Source organism: Geotrypetes seraphini, chromosome 4 (genome assembly GCF_902459505.1).
Source record: "Geotrypetes seraphini chromosome 4, aGeoSer1.1, whole genome shotgun sequence".
Lineage (NCBI taxonomy): Eukaryota > Metazoa > Chordata > Amphibia > Gymnophiona > Dermophiidae > Geotrypetes > Geotrypetes seraphini.
The window spans coordinates 63,385,436-63,402,399 of NC_047087.1; the positions used below are offsets into that span (position 1 = coordinate 63,385,436).

The 16,964-nt window shown below is 40.1% G+C and overlaps 1 protein-coding gene across 1 annotated transcript in view; it reads left to right on the forward strand.

Moving 5' to 3' along the window:
* The first annotated feature begins 9,876 nt into the window (after nucleotides 1-9,876).
* The window catches only part of LOC117359683 (galanin receptor type 1-like), a 58,245-nt gene continuing 51,157 nt past the window's right edge, over nucleotides 9,877-16,964 (forward strand). The window contains exon 1 of the mRNA XM_033942899.1: nucleotides 9,877-10,551. Within this exon, the coding sequence (XP_033798790.1) occupies nucleotides 9,877-10,551 (675 nt within the window). The remainder of the gene's footprint in view (nucleotides 10,552-16,964) is intronic.

Sequence of the window (16,964 nt, forward strand, 5' to 3'; positions counted from 1 at the left end):
TCCTGGAGGTGAAACTAAAAATGTTGTTTATAATCAAGTTTTGTGTTAGTTGTATTGTATTCATTTTGTCAAATATTTCACATTATAATTTGAATATTGTACTTTTTATAAAGCTGTAAAAAAATAATTTCATTCACCACTATAAAGTATCTTTATTTGAATCCATTTACAGTGTTATTGCTATAATTAAATACCCGTGCAACGCCGGGGCATCAGCTAGTAACCTCTAATTTCTTATTATGTCCTTCCCTCATTTATTGGATTACCTGAAAACCGTGTCGAGCTCTATCTTTATGGCGATGATGCGGTATACAAACTTAAGGTTTAGTTTAGTTTATGAGCATGATACTTACTATACGCTCACAGTACATGTGTAGTTTACAAAATACTATAATTTACATAGTAAAGCATTCATTCAACTGCTCGCATTTATGCCATAGATATGTTTTAAATGCTTAAGTGTTCTCATACACTATAATAGGATCACAGCCCTCACAAATTAGACACCTAAATTATGGTGACCTGTTATAAAATTGCCCCCGTGATAGTGTATATGCACAAATTTATACCTTTTGGAAGAAGGTATAAATTGCAGGAACTGGTTCTCAGTATCTGTTTTAATACACTTCTTTTTGGGCATCACACCTAGCTGCACTATTACAGAATCCTGCTATTAATGTTCTTTTTTATTATTATTTTATCCAACAGTGTTGAGTTTATGGCCTAGAAAATATATTAGAATAACCAACATTTCTAGTTTTGACAATTGTTATATCTAAAAACAAAAAAAACATGCCCATCAATCAAAGGAGCCTGCTCCATTAATTCCAGTGCCTTCTGTAAGTTATCAGAGGAAGAAGACGCAACCGCTGGAAGCAGCATCCACAGAACAAATCTCTGAGTTAAATAGCTTTCTCTTATCCACAACATGTTAATTAGCAAAATGTTCAAAATTCTTAGGGGAAATGATGTTTATTCTATTTTGCTTATGGTTTCGCTGTAGTGTCTAGACACACTATTGTGGGATGATGGGCTTTAAAGGGGGAATAAAGACATACATTTATGAGCAACAGAGCAGAGTGGGGGTATCAAAGAAAATGGAGATCCCCCCTCCCCCCAAAAGAGCAGCATTTCAATGTGCAAAGGCAGCCATTTAAGCCATAACTAGTGCTTCAGGTCCTCTATTAATCAAATAATGAGTCAAAGAATTTAAAAAGTGGCCTATATGCTATAGACCAAAATTAGGATCCCCCCAGTACCTCCAAACCTAATTCGCTTCTTGTTGCAGCAATGCCTGCCTTCTGTTTCCAGCATGGCAATACAGGGAATCAACCGTACAGAAAATGCCCAGCAAACAGCAGCAGAGACAGCATGACACAGAGAGAAAGCTCTTTCTGGGTCAGTTCTCAACTGGAATTTCACTGGAAGCAAGAGAAATATCTCCTTATTGACTAGCTACTGAAAACATTTTTATTTAAAGACGCTTTTGAGCTGTATTGCAGCACCTTTCCTCCTAGCTTCTCTCTTCTTATGATTAATACGTACAGAAGGGTCCCATCCAATTGTTCTTCCCATTATTGTCTCTTTTTCCTATAAGCTATGTAGTTCTACCCCTCTGTCTTAATGTATCAGTATGTCAGTATTTCTTCACGTCCCCAAGATTTTACTTTTTATTGTAGTCGTTTGTACTCCACTTAGAAATCCAGTAGACGGAATATCAAATTTTTAATAAAACTTGATCTAGCTTTAGTGGAAGCACATGGTATGACCGATGACATCAGATGCCAGCATTCTTACTAATTTTTACTCCCCAGGTGCATCGCTCTGCACTTCTTTGCTTTAAATTTAACAGTCAAACAAAAACATTTGTAGATTTTTTCTCATGTTTTCTATTCCCTCTGATATGTCCACTCTGTTGAAAATCTTCATGTTATCTACAAAAAAACATTTTTCCTTCTAATCCTTCAGAAATATCACTTACAAATATATTGAACAAAATGAGTCCCTGAGGCACACCACTACTCACCTTTCTTTCCTCTGAGCAAATTTCATTTATCACCACTCTGTTGTCTGCCAGTCAAACAATTTCTATTCAAATATTTTTATTAATTTTTCAAGATAAACAAAATGTATAAATAATCACTAAAAATATACAAATATACAAAAATTAACTAAAACATAAAACCATCTAGTTGTACATATTACAGATGATATACCATAAAAGAATATTGATTAATAGGCAATACAACTAGTGTTTCATGTCAAACATACAGCAAGGCCAGTACATAAAATTTCAGTTGAAAATATGCATGTAGAGTTCCCAATAAGCATCACTAAATATCTTAAGTTAAAATAACTGATGAGTTTACACTGAAATACTACATGTCAACGATCCAAAACACAATAAGATTGGACAGGGCTCCATACTCTGTGGAATGAACTAGTGGAATGATGTTTTTCTGCAATAATGCTTTCAAATTTAGTAGTTATGCATACAGTGTTCCACCATACAATAAATTCTACCTTAGATAAGTCATTCCAACAGTGCAAAATATTTTTTACAACCAAAAACAGTAAGATATTAAGCAAGCAGGCATTGGATTCAGACAATGACTGTGCAAGGCCCTGTTGACCAAGAATGATAATTTTAAGGTGTAAGTGTTCATGAATGTTTAAAATGGTAGATATGGTGTTCTAAACTTTATCCCAATACAATTTAAGATGTGAGCATTGATATATCATATGAGGTAGCATACTTACAATTTTTCCATAGGACCAGCATAGATTGGAGCCTTCATTCGAAAATTTAGCGAGTTTCTGTAGAGTCCAATGGGATCAATGTAGTAGAAAGTATATTGATTGAAGGACTGAAGCCAATCGAGTAGATTTAAATACTCTAGTCCACACTTTTTGCCAAAGCTCATCATCAGCTGAAATATCTAAGTCTGGATGCCATGTACTCTTCATTTGTAATATAGACACAGAAGAGGTTTGTCTCAATGCGTGGTGATATTTTTAAAAATCCGGAAAGTTGACTCCACCGTTTAATTTATCATTTTTGAGTTTGTGAGACTGTTTTTCCACAAGAATTTGCTCAGGGTTTTTTCAATATCACGGTACACATTCTTGTGTAATAAATAGGGCAATATGCATAATACATAACTGACTTTAGGTTGGATCATTATTTTGATCGTTGCCAGGCACCTCCACCACGTGATTTTTAGTGATGACCATCTATGTGTTAAATCCTTAATTATAGACAGCAGGTAATCCACTGTTAGTTTTTCAGTATCCTCCAAAGTTGGACCTATGAAAAGACCTAGATATTTCAATTTGTTATCATTCCAAACGAAACCAAAGGAATTGATATTTTGGTTTTCTTCATTGCAGTTCAGAGGCATTAATTCAGATTTAGACGTGTTTAATTTGTAGCCAGAAACCAGCGCATGTGACTCAATTACCTTGATGACTTGTGGGATAGAATCTGGTATTATAAAGAATAACATCATCTGCATATACAGAGAGTTTGATTTATCACCACACTTTGTTGTCTTCCAGTCAAACAATGTCTAATCCAGGTCATCACTTTGTGTCCTAACTCCAGCTCACTAAGTTTATTGATGAGCCTCTTATGAGAAACCGTGTAAAAGGATTTGCTGAAATCTAGTATATATCCTCTGTCCAATTGTCTGGTCCCCATTTAAAGAAATCAGATTCGTTTGGCACAATTTTCCCTTGGTGAAACTATGTTGGCTCAGATCTTGTAACCCGTTCAGTTCCAGAAAGTTCACTATTCTTTCTTTCAGCAGAGCTTCCATTATCTTAACCACTGAAGTGAGGCTTAGCAGCCTGTAGTTTCCAACTTCTTCTCTGTTACTACTTTTGTGAAAAAGGACCACATTCGATGTTCTCCAATCCCACATAACCTCTCCAAGCATTTATTAAACAAATCCGCAAAAGGTCCCCCAAGAACTTCTCTGAGTTCCCTCAATACCTTAGGATGGATCTCATCTGGTCCTATGGCTTTGTCAACTTTTAGTTTTCCCAGTTGTTCACAAACACTTTCTTCTGTGAAGGGTGTGATATCTACTCCATTCTTATATATACCTTTGTCAGCCAAGTAAGGTCTTTCTCTAGACTTTTCTTCAATGGACACAGAACAGAAGTATCTGTTTAGCATGTCCGCTTTTTCCTCATCACTTTCCACATAGCAGTTCTCAGCATCTTTTAGTCTCCCAATTCTGCTTCTAGTCTTCCTCCTTCCTCCAATGAACCTGAAAAAAAGTCTTATCTTCTCTTTTAACATCTCTAGCCAATTTTTCTTCTGCCTGCACTTCTGCCAATCGTATTGCTCTCTTCACTTCTTTGAGTTTTATCCAGTATTCTTTTCTGTGTTTCTCTTCTTGTAATCTTTTATATTCCTTGAATGCTACCTCTTTTGCCTTTATTTTTTTTTTTCAGCCAACAGTTTTGAAAACCATAATGATTTCCTTTTCCTCTTGCTTTTATTAACTTTCCTTACATTGAGTTCAGTTGCCATTTTTATAGCTTGTTTCAGCTTGGACCACAGGTTTTCCATTTCCATTTTAATCTCCCATCCCATCAGTTTTTTTCTTCAGGAACGCTCTCATTATACAGAAATCATCACACTTGAAATCCAGGGCTTTGAATTTCTTGGCCAAGGCTTTGAATTTCATGTGTCCACGATCTACTTTAGCTCTTATATCAAACCATAAGTTATGATGGTCACTGCTACCAAGACAGGCATCCACCCAGGCATCAGATACACTTTCTCCATTTGAGAGCACCAGTTCCAGTGTTGTCCCTTCCTTCATGGTTTGCATCAGTTCAAATGAATTATGTAATAACATGTGGTCATTTTTCTTTTTTAACTTAAAAACAACACAAAAAAAACTTCCTATTTTATTTATGATGATAGCACATCCATGTTCATCTCTCCAGTCTACTTCTGAGTCCAAAGAAACCATTTGTTGCAGAGGCCCTGAGATTCCATAATCTGTATACATGTATGAGAATGTCATAACCCAGGAACTCTATGTTTGCCCAAGATATAAAATGTGAGCATGTATTTTCTATGAGGTAATTTTCAGAAGAAAAGCATGTGCATTGATTTCATCTTGCCAGTCTTAAGCATTCATTCTCACCTTCTCAGCATGCCTCCTCCCATACTAGGGCTTAAATGGGGCATCTAAGATCCTCTTTTATCTCTTCTGCACCACATATGCAATCTCCTTGACCCTACACAGGTGATCATGGCTACTGAGGTCTTTGGCAAACACAGCATAAAATTCAGCAGCAGAGCTGGTGAATTAATTCAGCTCAAAGAGAGAAGAAAAAATTAATCTTGCATGTCTTGCAAAGTACCTTTACAAGGTAAGCTCATTCTATAACATATCATCTATTCCGTCTCAGCAGAGCAGTGGGTACAATTCAAGTATGACAGGAAGGAAAAGAAAAGCACACACTGGCCAGATATTGCTCAGATAAAAAGGTGCCCACTGTAGCTTAAACACTAGCTGGCCGATATATTCAATGCTATTTAACCAGCCAGAAAAGGCTCTGACAGATTAAATAACACTTAACCAGTTAAAGAGGATAGAACATTTTGGAGGGGCATTTTAGAAAAGACACCCAACTCAGCATATGGATATCCAAGTCAGAACATCACAAATGGACATCCATCTCTCATGTATTTGAAACAGGATAGAACCTGTTCTAAAATGCATGTGAAATTGCCGTCCGTGTACTGGAAACATCCAGCATGAACATCCAGTTTACAAACCAAAACATCCAAATTATGAACAGGAGAAAATGTCTTAAGTTTTAAAAACAACAGTCTGTTCATAATGGCCCCAAAAACTGTCCATCTCATAGCGATAATCAAAAAGGAAAAATGTCGGCTGTCAGATGGACATTTTTGCACTGAAAGCACCCAAAATAAATAGCCATTTTCCAAAATGAAATCTCCAACTTTTGAATGACAAAAATCCAGGGACAGTAATGTCTGGTGGAATCATTTTCAAAAATATGGTCACACAGATATCTCTGCAGAGGACTAGTCTAGTGGTTAGTAGAGTAGGCCAGTGGTTCTTAAACCTGTCCTGAGGGACCACCAGCCAGTTGGGTTTTCAAGATATCCCTAATGAATATGAATTAAGCAGATTTGCATATAATAAAGATGACAGGCATGTAAATCTGCCTCATCCATATTCATTAGAGATATCTTGAAACCCCAACTGGCTGGGAATTTCCCAAGACAGGTTTAAGAACCACTGCAGTAGGTCATAAACCAAGGGGCACAGATGTAAACCCCACTATATCTCTTTTTCTTTATAAAAGTGATCTCTCCATGACCTGAAAAAATACTTACTGTACTTGAATGTGTGCTATTTTATGGCCCTCAGGCTTGCAGCTGCCTTATATATTTAGGTAAGGTAGTCATTTTTCTGTTTCTGAAAGGCTCAGAATTTTAAAAAATAAGACCTAAATTGGGGTTTGAACCTGGGTCCCTTAGTTTCCACTCCACTAACCATTAGGCTACATTGCTAACCCTGCTTTCTACTTTATTCAGAATGGTTATAATACTATATTTGCAACTGAGTTATAGCCTGGTTTTCCTATCTGGTTTCACTTAGGGTTACCATATGGATCCAGAAAAAGGAGGACAGATTGAGACATCTGGGTTTTACTTCCACTAAAATCAATGGAAGTGCAAGGATGTCTCAGTCATTATCAAACAAAGGCAGATCACTGCCATTGTGTTCCCAATCGCAACATATGGGTGCGAGACTTCGACACTCACGAAAGCAGATAAAAGGAAAATTGACGCCTTCGAGCTGTGCTGGAGAAGACTTCTGTGAATCCCACGGACAGCTAGGATCACCAACAAGATGTTCTCGATCATATAAACAAAAAACACTGCTACAGAGCAATTAATGTGAAGCCGTGTACCACACTTAAAAGCTCACATAAGGAGTGTCCAAACATTGTGCAGTGCATTTCTTGCATTGCACAAAGCTAAAACATATACTGTATTCCATTGCTGTAAGAAAGGAGGTTTTTTATGCCAATGACATTCTTTTGACCCTGATTGTACACTACCCAATCTCTGTATGGGAGTGGTGGGGCTCTGAGGCTTTTTCCTCCTTATCGTATGTGGACTATATAAACTGAGCAATTGTTAGAATGATCTACTCACTTATCAACAGTTGAAGACATTCTTTGGACACTCCTTATGTGAGATCAAGAGTGGTACATGGCTTCACATTTATCACTCTTTAGCAGTGTTTTTTGTTTGGATTTGATTGAATGCTACAATCTTTGGGTTGTTTTTTCTTGATCATATAAACCCAGTGTTGTCCCTGGAAGGCAAGATTACCAGACAGAAACTGACCTATTTTGAACATGAGATGAGGGTGAATTCACTAGAACAGGAGGTGCTACTCAGAATGGTCAGTGGTAAAAGGAAGCAGGGGAGACCAAAGACCCGTTGGCCATCAAAAATGACATGGGAATGAACATCCAGCAATTGAAAGAAGCCGTGGAAAACAGGGAAGCATGGCGAGGACTGGCCTATAGAGTATCAAAGGGTCGGATATGACTGAATGGATAGTATAGTAGAAAGCAATGTAAGTAAATCCATCCTCTTTTTTTCTGGAGCCATATGGTAACCCTAGTTTTATTTTCAGGGTAAAGGAAAGGAGATAGCAATCGCTCCTTCTGCGCCATCACCCCCCTCCAACTGTGCCTCCATGCCACACTCATGCTCTCCCTTCCCACCCTCGAGCCTCTTTAAATCTTCGCTAGCGTGAGCAGCTTCTCAGCTTCTCCTGCCTGCTGCCCACGCTGGTGTTGACTTTCCCTCTGATGTCACTTCCTGGCCCCCTGACCCAGAAGTGATTTCAGAGGGAGCTAGGCTGGCGCAAGAAGCAGGCTAGAGTAGTTGCTCACACTGGCAAAGATTTTAAAGAGGTATGGGGGAGTGGGAATGGGAGGGTACAAGTATGCCTTTTTTTTTGGGGGGGGGGGAACAGGCACAAAGACTGTGGTGGCATGTTCTAAATGGGGATACTCCTTGAGAAAGCTTATTTGTGAAACATGAATTCATGTCAGAGTCCCATTCAGTTCCTGATTAAGATAAATTATTCATTGCATGAATGTCGCACAGAATATGTGCATATCTAATGCATAAAACAAACACTTAAAAACAATTGCTGACCGATGAGGAGGCTCGCTACAAAAACTCAAACTTCACTTGAAATATGCTGTTCGAGTGAAGCCGCTGAGGTCTGGTAGTGAAATGTTTTTGAATCATTTTGAACTGCTTTCAGTGATATATTCATAAAGAAATTGCGAAGAGTTGAGATATATTGTACAAATTTGCTATGGTGTGAAGCAGTGTTGGATATTATGATTATATTTTTTCACATGCATTATAAACCATAAAGGTATATGTGGAAAGCAATTTGTGAGGAATATACTTTGATAAATATATGCTTGTATGATGAGTGAAGTTTTTTTGAGCCAATGATTGAGGGTAAATCAGTCCTGAATGAAAATTGGACATTCTATAGAGTTTGTCTGCAATATCCTCAGCACCCTGAGGTTGTGGGTTCAAACCCATGCTGCTCCTTGTGACCCTGGGCAAGTCACTTAATCCCCCCTTTGCCCCAGGTACAATAGATAGACTGTGAACCTGCTGGGACAGAGAGGGAAAAATACTTGAGTACCTGAATAAATTTATGTAAACCATTCTGAGCTAATGGTATAGAAAATTGACTAAATAAATAAATAAATATGGGCTGTGCTCTATGAAACTGAGATGTAGCATATAGTGTGAATGTGTGGCTTTGTACATTGGATACTGCAAGCATTTTTAGTGATATATATCTAAATTCTTTAATTGACTGAAATGTATAACAAACCCATTTGTAGATTCTGCCCCCAAAATAACTACTCCAAACATTTCAAAACCCTTCAAGAACTATAGACAGTAGAACAGTGATTTCCAAACCTCTCCTATTGATACTATAGCCAGTCAGGTTTTCAGGATTTCAACAATGCATATGCACAGTGCATTTTTTTTCTAGCAAAAAGCTTCCAAACTCAAATACTAGGCCACCATTCTTCAGGTGTGAGGGTGATCACTGAGCGACCCACTCCACAATAGCCAAATCCCCTGCAGCCAGCCACAGAATCCATTAAAAGGCAGCATTTATTTTAAGAACTTGAGCTCTTTTATTAATACTTAGGGACGATGGATCATTTTCATCAAGCAATAAAAAAAGATGCCAGTACTCAGTACCATTGAGTATCTCCCTCTAAAAAAAAAATCCCTGCATATATATGCATCAGATACATTTGCACATACCAAGCTTTGTGCATTGAAAAATCAGACATGGAGACTTCTTGCGGATGTCTTGAAAACCTGACTGGTTGCATAGTCCGAGAAACAGGTTTGAAAACCTCTTGACAAAGAAATCCGAAAGGAATGGAGAATTCCAATGATTGTAGGTTGAAACTATGCTGACAGAATTACAGCAAACTGTAGGTGGTACTGCTGCTTTAAGAGAGGGAAGGAGGGGAGCAGATAAGAGGCAAGCCGTGAGAGTAAAGCTTAGTCACAGCAACTAAAGCAACCCTGCTTGAACAAAATCCTTGACTGAATACCAGTTGACTGCAGATAAAAAAGCCACAGGCAAGCACACTGTACCTGAAGCAATTCGTGGATCACCATCAAACCAATGTTTTTGTTTTCACCTGCAGCTGTTGATCTGTTACTTTCCTTCTTGTCTTACTTAGCAAGTCTTGTACATCTTTTGTCTTGCAAGATTAGGGACAGCTGCACAACCATCAATGGATGAGGAGGATAATGATTATTTTAATAAAAATGAGTCATATTGTGGAAATGTGAACAATAGTTGCTTCCAATCAGGAAAGGATGGGGGTCCAGAGGTGGTGATTGTCCCAGTTCTCTTTGGAGTGATTTTTCTCCTTGGCATCACTGGAAATACCTTGGTTATGATAGTCATCGGGAGAATCAAGTCCAAAAGATCTCGTAGCACTACCAATACTTTCATCTTGAACCTCAGCATAGCTGATCTTTCTTTTCTTCTCTTCTGTGTCCCATTTCAGGCAACTATCTATTCCTTGTCAGAGTGGGTCTTTGGAGCGTTCCTCTGCAAATTTGTGCACTATTTTGTGATGGTGAGCATGCTGGTCAGTATCTTCACCTTGGTGGCTATGTCTGTGGACAGGTACATTGCAGTTGTCCATGCCAAGAGATCCCCATGCATCAGGAGTAAGAAAAATGCCTCCATTGGAGTGACAGTGATCTGGATTCTGTCTAGTGTCATTGCTATCCCCGTGGCTCAGCATCAGTCCCTGACAGGGCACAAACAAGCTCCAAATAGCACTTTCTGCTGGGAACAGTGGCCGAAGGATATAGCTGCTAAACAGACCTACAAAGTTTCCATTATCATCATTGGTTACCTGCTGCCTCTGGTACTTATAACTTGCTGCTATGCTAAGGTGAGACATGATATGGAAAAATGAATTCAGCATTAACAGATGTAACTTTCCATGATTTCTAGAACTGTGTTTTAGCTTTTAATCAATTCTAATGATTTTTGATTTGTGAAAGTACTGGCAGCAAACTTGCAAATGTTCATTTAGGAACACATTCTTAAATATATATGCATTTACTTAAAAAAAAAAGAGTTTTATGAGAATAACAGATATGTTTAGCTAAAAATCATTGATTTATGTATTTTTTTAAAAACACCAAGATCCAGGTACATAAAAGTGTAACTTCTAAGGGAGGGGTGTCAAACTCAAATAACATAAGGGGCTGAAATCTAAAATGCAGGCTAAGTCGTGGGCCAGATTTTTTATTAAGATACTTGCCCCCTCCTTTGCTGACACGCAGTGTGGGCCCCAGCGCCGGTGGCAGCTCCGATACTCACAGGACTTCTGTAAGCGTTGAATCAATCGCTGGCACCGGCACCAAAACCCACTCTGTGCGCCAGCAATGGAGAGGGTTAGGCTTAGTAGAAGTATAGGGATGCAACCTCTCCAACCCCACGCCGGCTACAAAATAAATAAAAAAGACTTTTCCTCTCTTTTAGGTCCTAGTTCATGCTTGCTGTCTAACACCAGCTCTGGCAGGATACATATTTCAAATCTGACATATTGTAATCACAAAATAGAAAATAAAATTATTTTTTCTACCTTTTGTTGTCTGGTCATTTTGCTTTTGGTCCCAGTTTCTCTTTCTGTTTTTGTCTATCTTCTAATTCTCTTTCCAGTGTCTGCTGTCCATTTTTTTTCTCCTCTTCTCTCTTGCTCCAGTCCCTGTCTCCATCATATTGATTTTTCCCTTTCAACTTTTCTCCTTTTTTCTTTTCTGCCTCTGTCCACTCAAATCTTGCCCTCTTTCTCATCCTTCTCCTTTTTTAAATTTTCAGCTACCTATCAATTTTCTATCTTCTCGTATTCTGTAGCTTTCCCATTTCCCATCTCACTCCTTTCCCAGTCTTCTATTTCCTTCTATCTTTCCTCCTCTCTCCTCTTAGTCCAACATTTTTCTCCATCTCTTTTCTGTTGTTCTTCTTCCCTCCCCCCTTGATGCTGAACAATGAGATGGAAGGAAAAAAAAGAGATGCTGCATCTCTCTCTCCCTTCCACCCCCCAGGCCTAACATTTCTCCATTCCCTTCCATCTCCAGATTCAACTTCTCTCCCTTTCTCTTCCCAACTGCCCCCCATCCCATCTCTCCTCATATCTGTCTACCTCTCTCCCCCCAGGTCCACCATTTCTCCCTTTCTCTTCCCAACGGTTCTCCCTTCAAGTAACTTTTTCTCTCTTTATCCACATTACCCCAGGTCCAACCTCTCTCCCTTCATCTCGCTCTCTTCACAGCCTATCGTGCCTTTCCCTCCGGCGCCAGTCCGATGTCACTGCTGGGCCAGGGAATCTACTGGCCTTGGCGATTCGGGACTGCTGTGCGTGGCTCCTCCTCCTGCTTTTTGCCTGCTATGGTCTGTCTCCAATGATGCGCAACTTCCTGTTTCCGCCCGGGTGGACCGCGGCAGATGGAGGACAGGAGGGGGAGCCACAAACAGCACTGACGAGCCATTGCCAAGGCTGGTGGACTTTCCGGCATTGCGGCGGACCAGCGTGGAGGGGAGGACATGCTTAGCTCAGAAGGGGAAGATCAGGAACATTGCGTCGGGCCACATAAAAAGGCCAGGAGAGCTGGATTTGTCCCGTGGGCCTTGTTTTTGACACATGTGTTCTAAGGCATGACAGATGTTCATTACATGCTACTGAAGGGTCTGAACACATTGCACTGACTATAATGAGAAGAAAGCACTTTAGAGAATGACAAGGGGGCAAATTTATCCCTGTTACTCACAGGTTCTCAATATCCTGTTCCATTCCCACGAGTTCTGTTCCTGTACCATTCCTGCAAGTTCTGCCTTAACCGCACAAGTCTCAAACACTTATGTTATTAAAGTGTTCGAGGCTTGTGCAGATGAGGACAGAGCTTGCAGGAAAGGAATAGGGTCAGAGATCGTGGGGATGGGACAGAGATTCAGATCCGATACTTGTGCACTTGGAAAATTCAAGGCCACCATGAATAAAGTTGTAAGAAAGAAACTGGAAAACTGTAACTTGTGTTTGTTTTCATACTGAGAGATCTGTAATCATTCTTACATCTGCCTAAACAAATCTAGCATCAATTAGTCTTGTACCTATATAATGCGGTGAACATCTACATGAAGATTAATGTTTTCAGGATGAAGATTTACTTCTAGTTCGGTGAATACACTGCCATTACATAGCATAAGGAATGCATTTAATAGATGGATTTTCTTGTAATTAATTGGTTTAGATGGTTTGGTTTCCTAGCTGTTCTGCTCAGGCTAGCCTAATTGCTTGGTTACAAAATTGCTGTAATGTAAAAATGTGTGCTCAGAGCACCATTCAGCTCTTAATTGTATTTCCTAGGCTGCCTGCAACAGTTTGATTTCAGAAACTTCATTTTTCTTAGCTTTTTGTCGTTTTTTTAAAAAAGAAATACCATTATATGATTTAGAGGCCGATTTGCTACAGTGTAGTAAGTTTTTTCACGTGGAAAATACATGCTATTTACAATAGGGGTTATTCAGTAATAATGCACATTTTCTGCTTTCAAAACTTTATCACACCTTAGTAAACCTGAAAGTCAACAGGCAATAAATTAGCCTACACCAGATGTCTGATATGGTTTCTTTTTGTAGATGGCATTATGCAAAACGGGAAAAGGTTCTGAAATGAATGTACCATTGCATATCAATGCAGTTGGGTTTAATCTGTACAGGAAAATAATCATAGCAACTTCAAATCTTCAATTTATAGAGAATGCATGGTTCTAAGTAACAGAAATATAAGAAGAAGAAACCCACACAACACACTTGAAAATCAAGTCTCAAGCTTTTTGAGTATTCCCAAAGGGTCTCTCCATCCTTCACTCCAGAAAAACAAGGATAAAATACTTCCATAGGCTAACAGACATTTCATAAAATACTTTGTTGTCGAACAGTGCTTTCAGGACCCAAGGTTCTATTCCCTTGACTAGGAACATTGGCTTTCCTTCAACACTGCTCCAAAAGAATCCTCATCAAGACTCTTCCAACTAGCAAGATAACCAACTCACTTTCCCCATAGGAAGGAAGATCTATTGCTGGCTCCTTCACTAGAGCACTGGAGCGTGCAGCCTCCTGCTCCTTTCTACCTGCTTCCTAGTCGATGACCCTGCTCAGGACTCTCTGAGCTCCCTTTATACTATTACCTCACCCTTGCAGATAGAGGGAGGTGCAACCTATCTTACATCATCACACAGGAATCCTCCTTACTCTGGAAAGTTCCTCTTTCCAAACACATAATACGTACACAAACCACCTTTGTAGTGCCCTGTGGCAGAAATAAAGGTGATATGCAGGAAAATTCCAGGTGGCTATTTTAGGGTCGTAATTAATTATTACGATGTCGTAACAGTTGGGCTTTTACTGTAACTTTATTTTCTGTAGTAGTGACTAGTGCTGCCCGATTTCCAATTCAAATCAATTCACCGATTCACTTTGGGTGAATCGATTCGAATCAATTCGTTTAAAAAAAAAAAATCGGCCTGGCCAATTCGGAAGTGCTATAGCCAGGCAGGAGGTGTGGCCCTCCTGGTCGCCCGAAGATAAGCTGCTGGTCAGCCTGCGGGCCAACAGCAACCTGGTGCTGCAGGGCTGTTCATCCATCGGGCTGCAACTAGTTTTGGAGAACCTGTACACTGCCAAAGTGACCCTATCACTGGACACTGTGGAGGAGGTCCTGTCTGTGAGCAAGTTCCTACACATCCCGCAGGTGACCCACCTCTGCGTGCATTTCCTCAACTAATAGATCTCGGTGCAGAACCACAAACAGGTGTGTAAGATTGCAGCCCTGCGTGGCCTGGAGAAGACCAAGAAGCTGGCCAACAAGTACCTGGTGGAGGACATGCTGCTGCTCAACTTCAATGAGCCGCGCGCCCTGCTCAACTCGCTGCCACCGCTCGTCAAGTCCGAGTTAGCTCTTCCATATGTCCGTGTTCTGGCTGGAGCACGAGCGCAAGATACGCATGTAGCATGCGCCGGAGCTTATGAAGCGCCTCTGCTTTGCCCTCATGACGGCGCCCGAGCTCATGGAGCGTGTCTAGCCAGTCGACTTCATGCGCTCCAAACCTATCTTTCAGAAGCTGCTGCTTGACGTCATGGATTACCATCTCATGCCCTTCAGGCACCACTGCCGCCAAAGCCTGGCTAGCAGGTAAGGGGAGGGGGTTACTTCCAGAATGTGCCTATGTGTACGGTATGTGCACAGTGCAGTGCTATGTGTATAGAATCAGCACTGCCCACGTGTGTACATGTGTGTGCAGTCTGTGTATAATATATGTGCATACAGACTGCATACAGTCACTCTCATGAATATATAGTTTGGGGTCATGGATGCATTACATTACATGGCTAAACACAAATCACCGGATCCTGATGGTCTCACTGTGGAGTTTTATTCGGCGTTTCAAGAAACACTACTTCCCATGTTGTTAAATTACTTACTCCACCTCATTGACAGGGGTTCTGCACAGGGAACCATTACAGAAGCCATAATCATTGTATTATTGAAACCAGATAAAGATCCGTTGGACGTCCAAAATTACCATCCATTGTCTCTGATAAATGTGGACGCTAAACTCATTGCGAAACTATTGGCTACCAGGCTTCAACATGTTATGCCTAAAATAATTCATACTGATCAAATTGGTTTCATGAAAGGCCGGTTGGCAAGTGATAATACACGACTTTTCACACATATCATTTCCCAAGCTTCTTCAGATATGGCTTCATTGGTGACCCTGGCATTAGACGCAGAGAAAGCTTTTGATCGTGTAGAATGGTTTTTTATGTTCCAGGTTTTACAATGGTTTGGTTTCCCTGTTGATTTCATTCGAATGATCAAAGTATTATACTCTGCTCCATCTACCAGACTTCTCATCAATGATATACTCTCTACAGCTTTTAATCCGACCAGAGGTACCAGGCAAGGCTGTCCTTTATCACCACTGCTCTTCAACATTGCCCTGGAACCCTTGCTTATTGCCATCGGATCTAATCCATCAATAAGCTATATTCACTTGAAGAACGTAGAGAGAGAGGAGACATGATAGAGACGTTTAAATATATCACCGGCCGTATTGAGGTGGAGGATGATATCTTCTTTTTAAAGGCCCCTCTGCCACAAGAGGCCATCCGCTGAAAATCAGGGGTGGGAAATTTCATGGCGACACCAGGAAGTTCTTCTTCACCGAAAGGGTGGTCGATCGTTGGAATGAACTTCCACCTCAGGTGATTCAGGCCAGCAGCGTGAAGGATTTTAAAAGGAAATGGGATACACATGTGGGATCTCTAGGGGGGTAAATTCAAGGGGGTAGGGTTGTTGGAGTGGGCAGACTTGATGGGCTGTGGCCCTTTTCTGCCGTCATCTTCTATGTTTCTATGTTTCTATGTTAACTGTATATTGCTGCGGATTCGTTGTCTACTGTTTTGCAGATGATTGAGACATACTCTACGGTATCTGGTTACAAACTAAATACCACAAAGACAGAGGTCATGCCATTATCTGGCCCACCTTGCTCTGATATTATTAAGAGCCTCCATCTCAAATACACTCAGACTAAACTGAAATATTTGGGTGTTTACTTTGGACCAACTCTTGAAGAAATTCAGTCATTCAATGTGGATTATATATCTCGAATCATCTCTGACACAACAGGCAGATGGTCACCTCTCAAACTATCTTGATGGGGCAGACTGGATTCAATAAAAATGGTGTTGATGCCTAAGATTACATATGTATTGTCAATGATACCTTTTCTTTTCTCACAATCCATCTATAAAAAGTTTGAAGCTTCATTGACTCGCTACTTATGGAATAATAAAACCCTGCGCATAGCCTTGGCCAAACTCAAATGTAACAAAGAAAATGGTGGGGTTAATTTTCCTAGCCTATACGAATATCACATAGCCTTTTTATGTAGGCAGGGCTCTTACTGGCTGAGGGAACACACTGTTTCTCAACTTCCCGCCTGGGTACAACTGGAGCGCAGTCTTTTTGGTAAGATGACTTTGAAATATCATTCATTCACTGTTCCTGATGAAACTACTAGACTCAACCGTGTTCTCTCCTCTACCAAAGAAGCACTGCTTGTAGTTGACTCAATCGCTCCATTGAAATGGAATGTGACGCTGTACTCTTCAGTCTGGCGTAATCCTCATATAAAAATACAGGGTCAACATATCGAGTGGAAATCTTGGCGAAGAGTTGGCATATGGTCACTCAACCACCTAATGAGTGGAAACTCATTCCTGGATTAC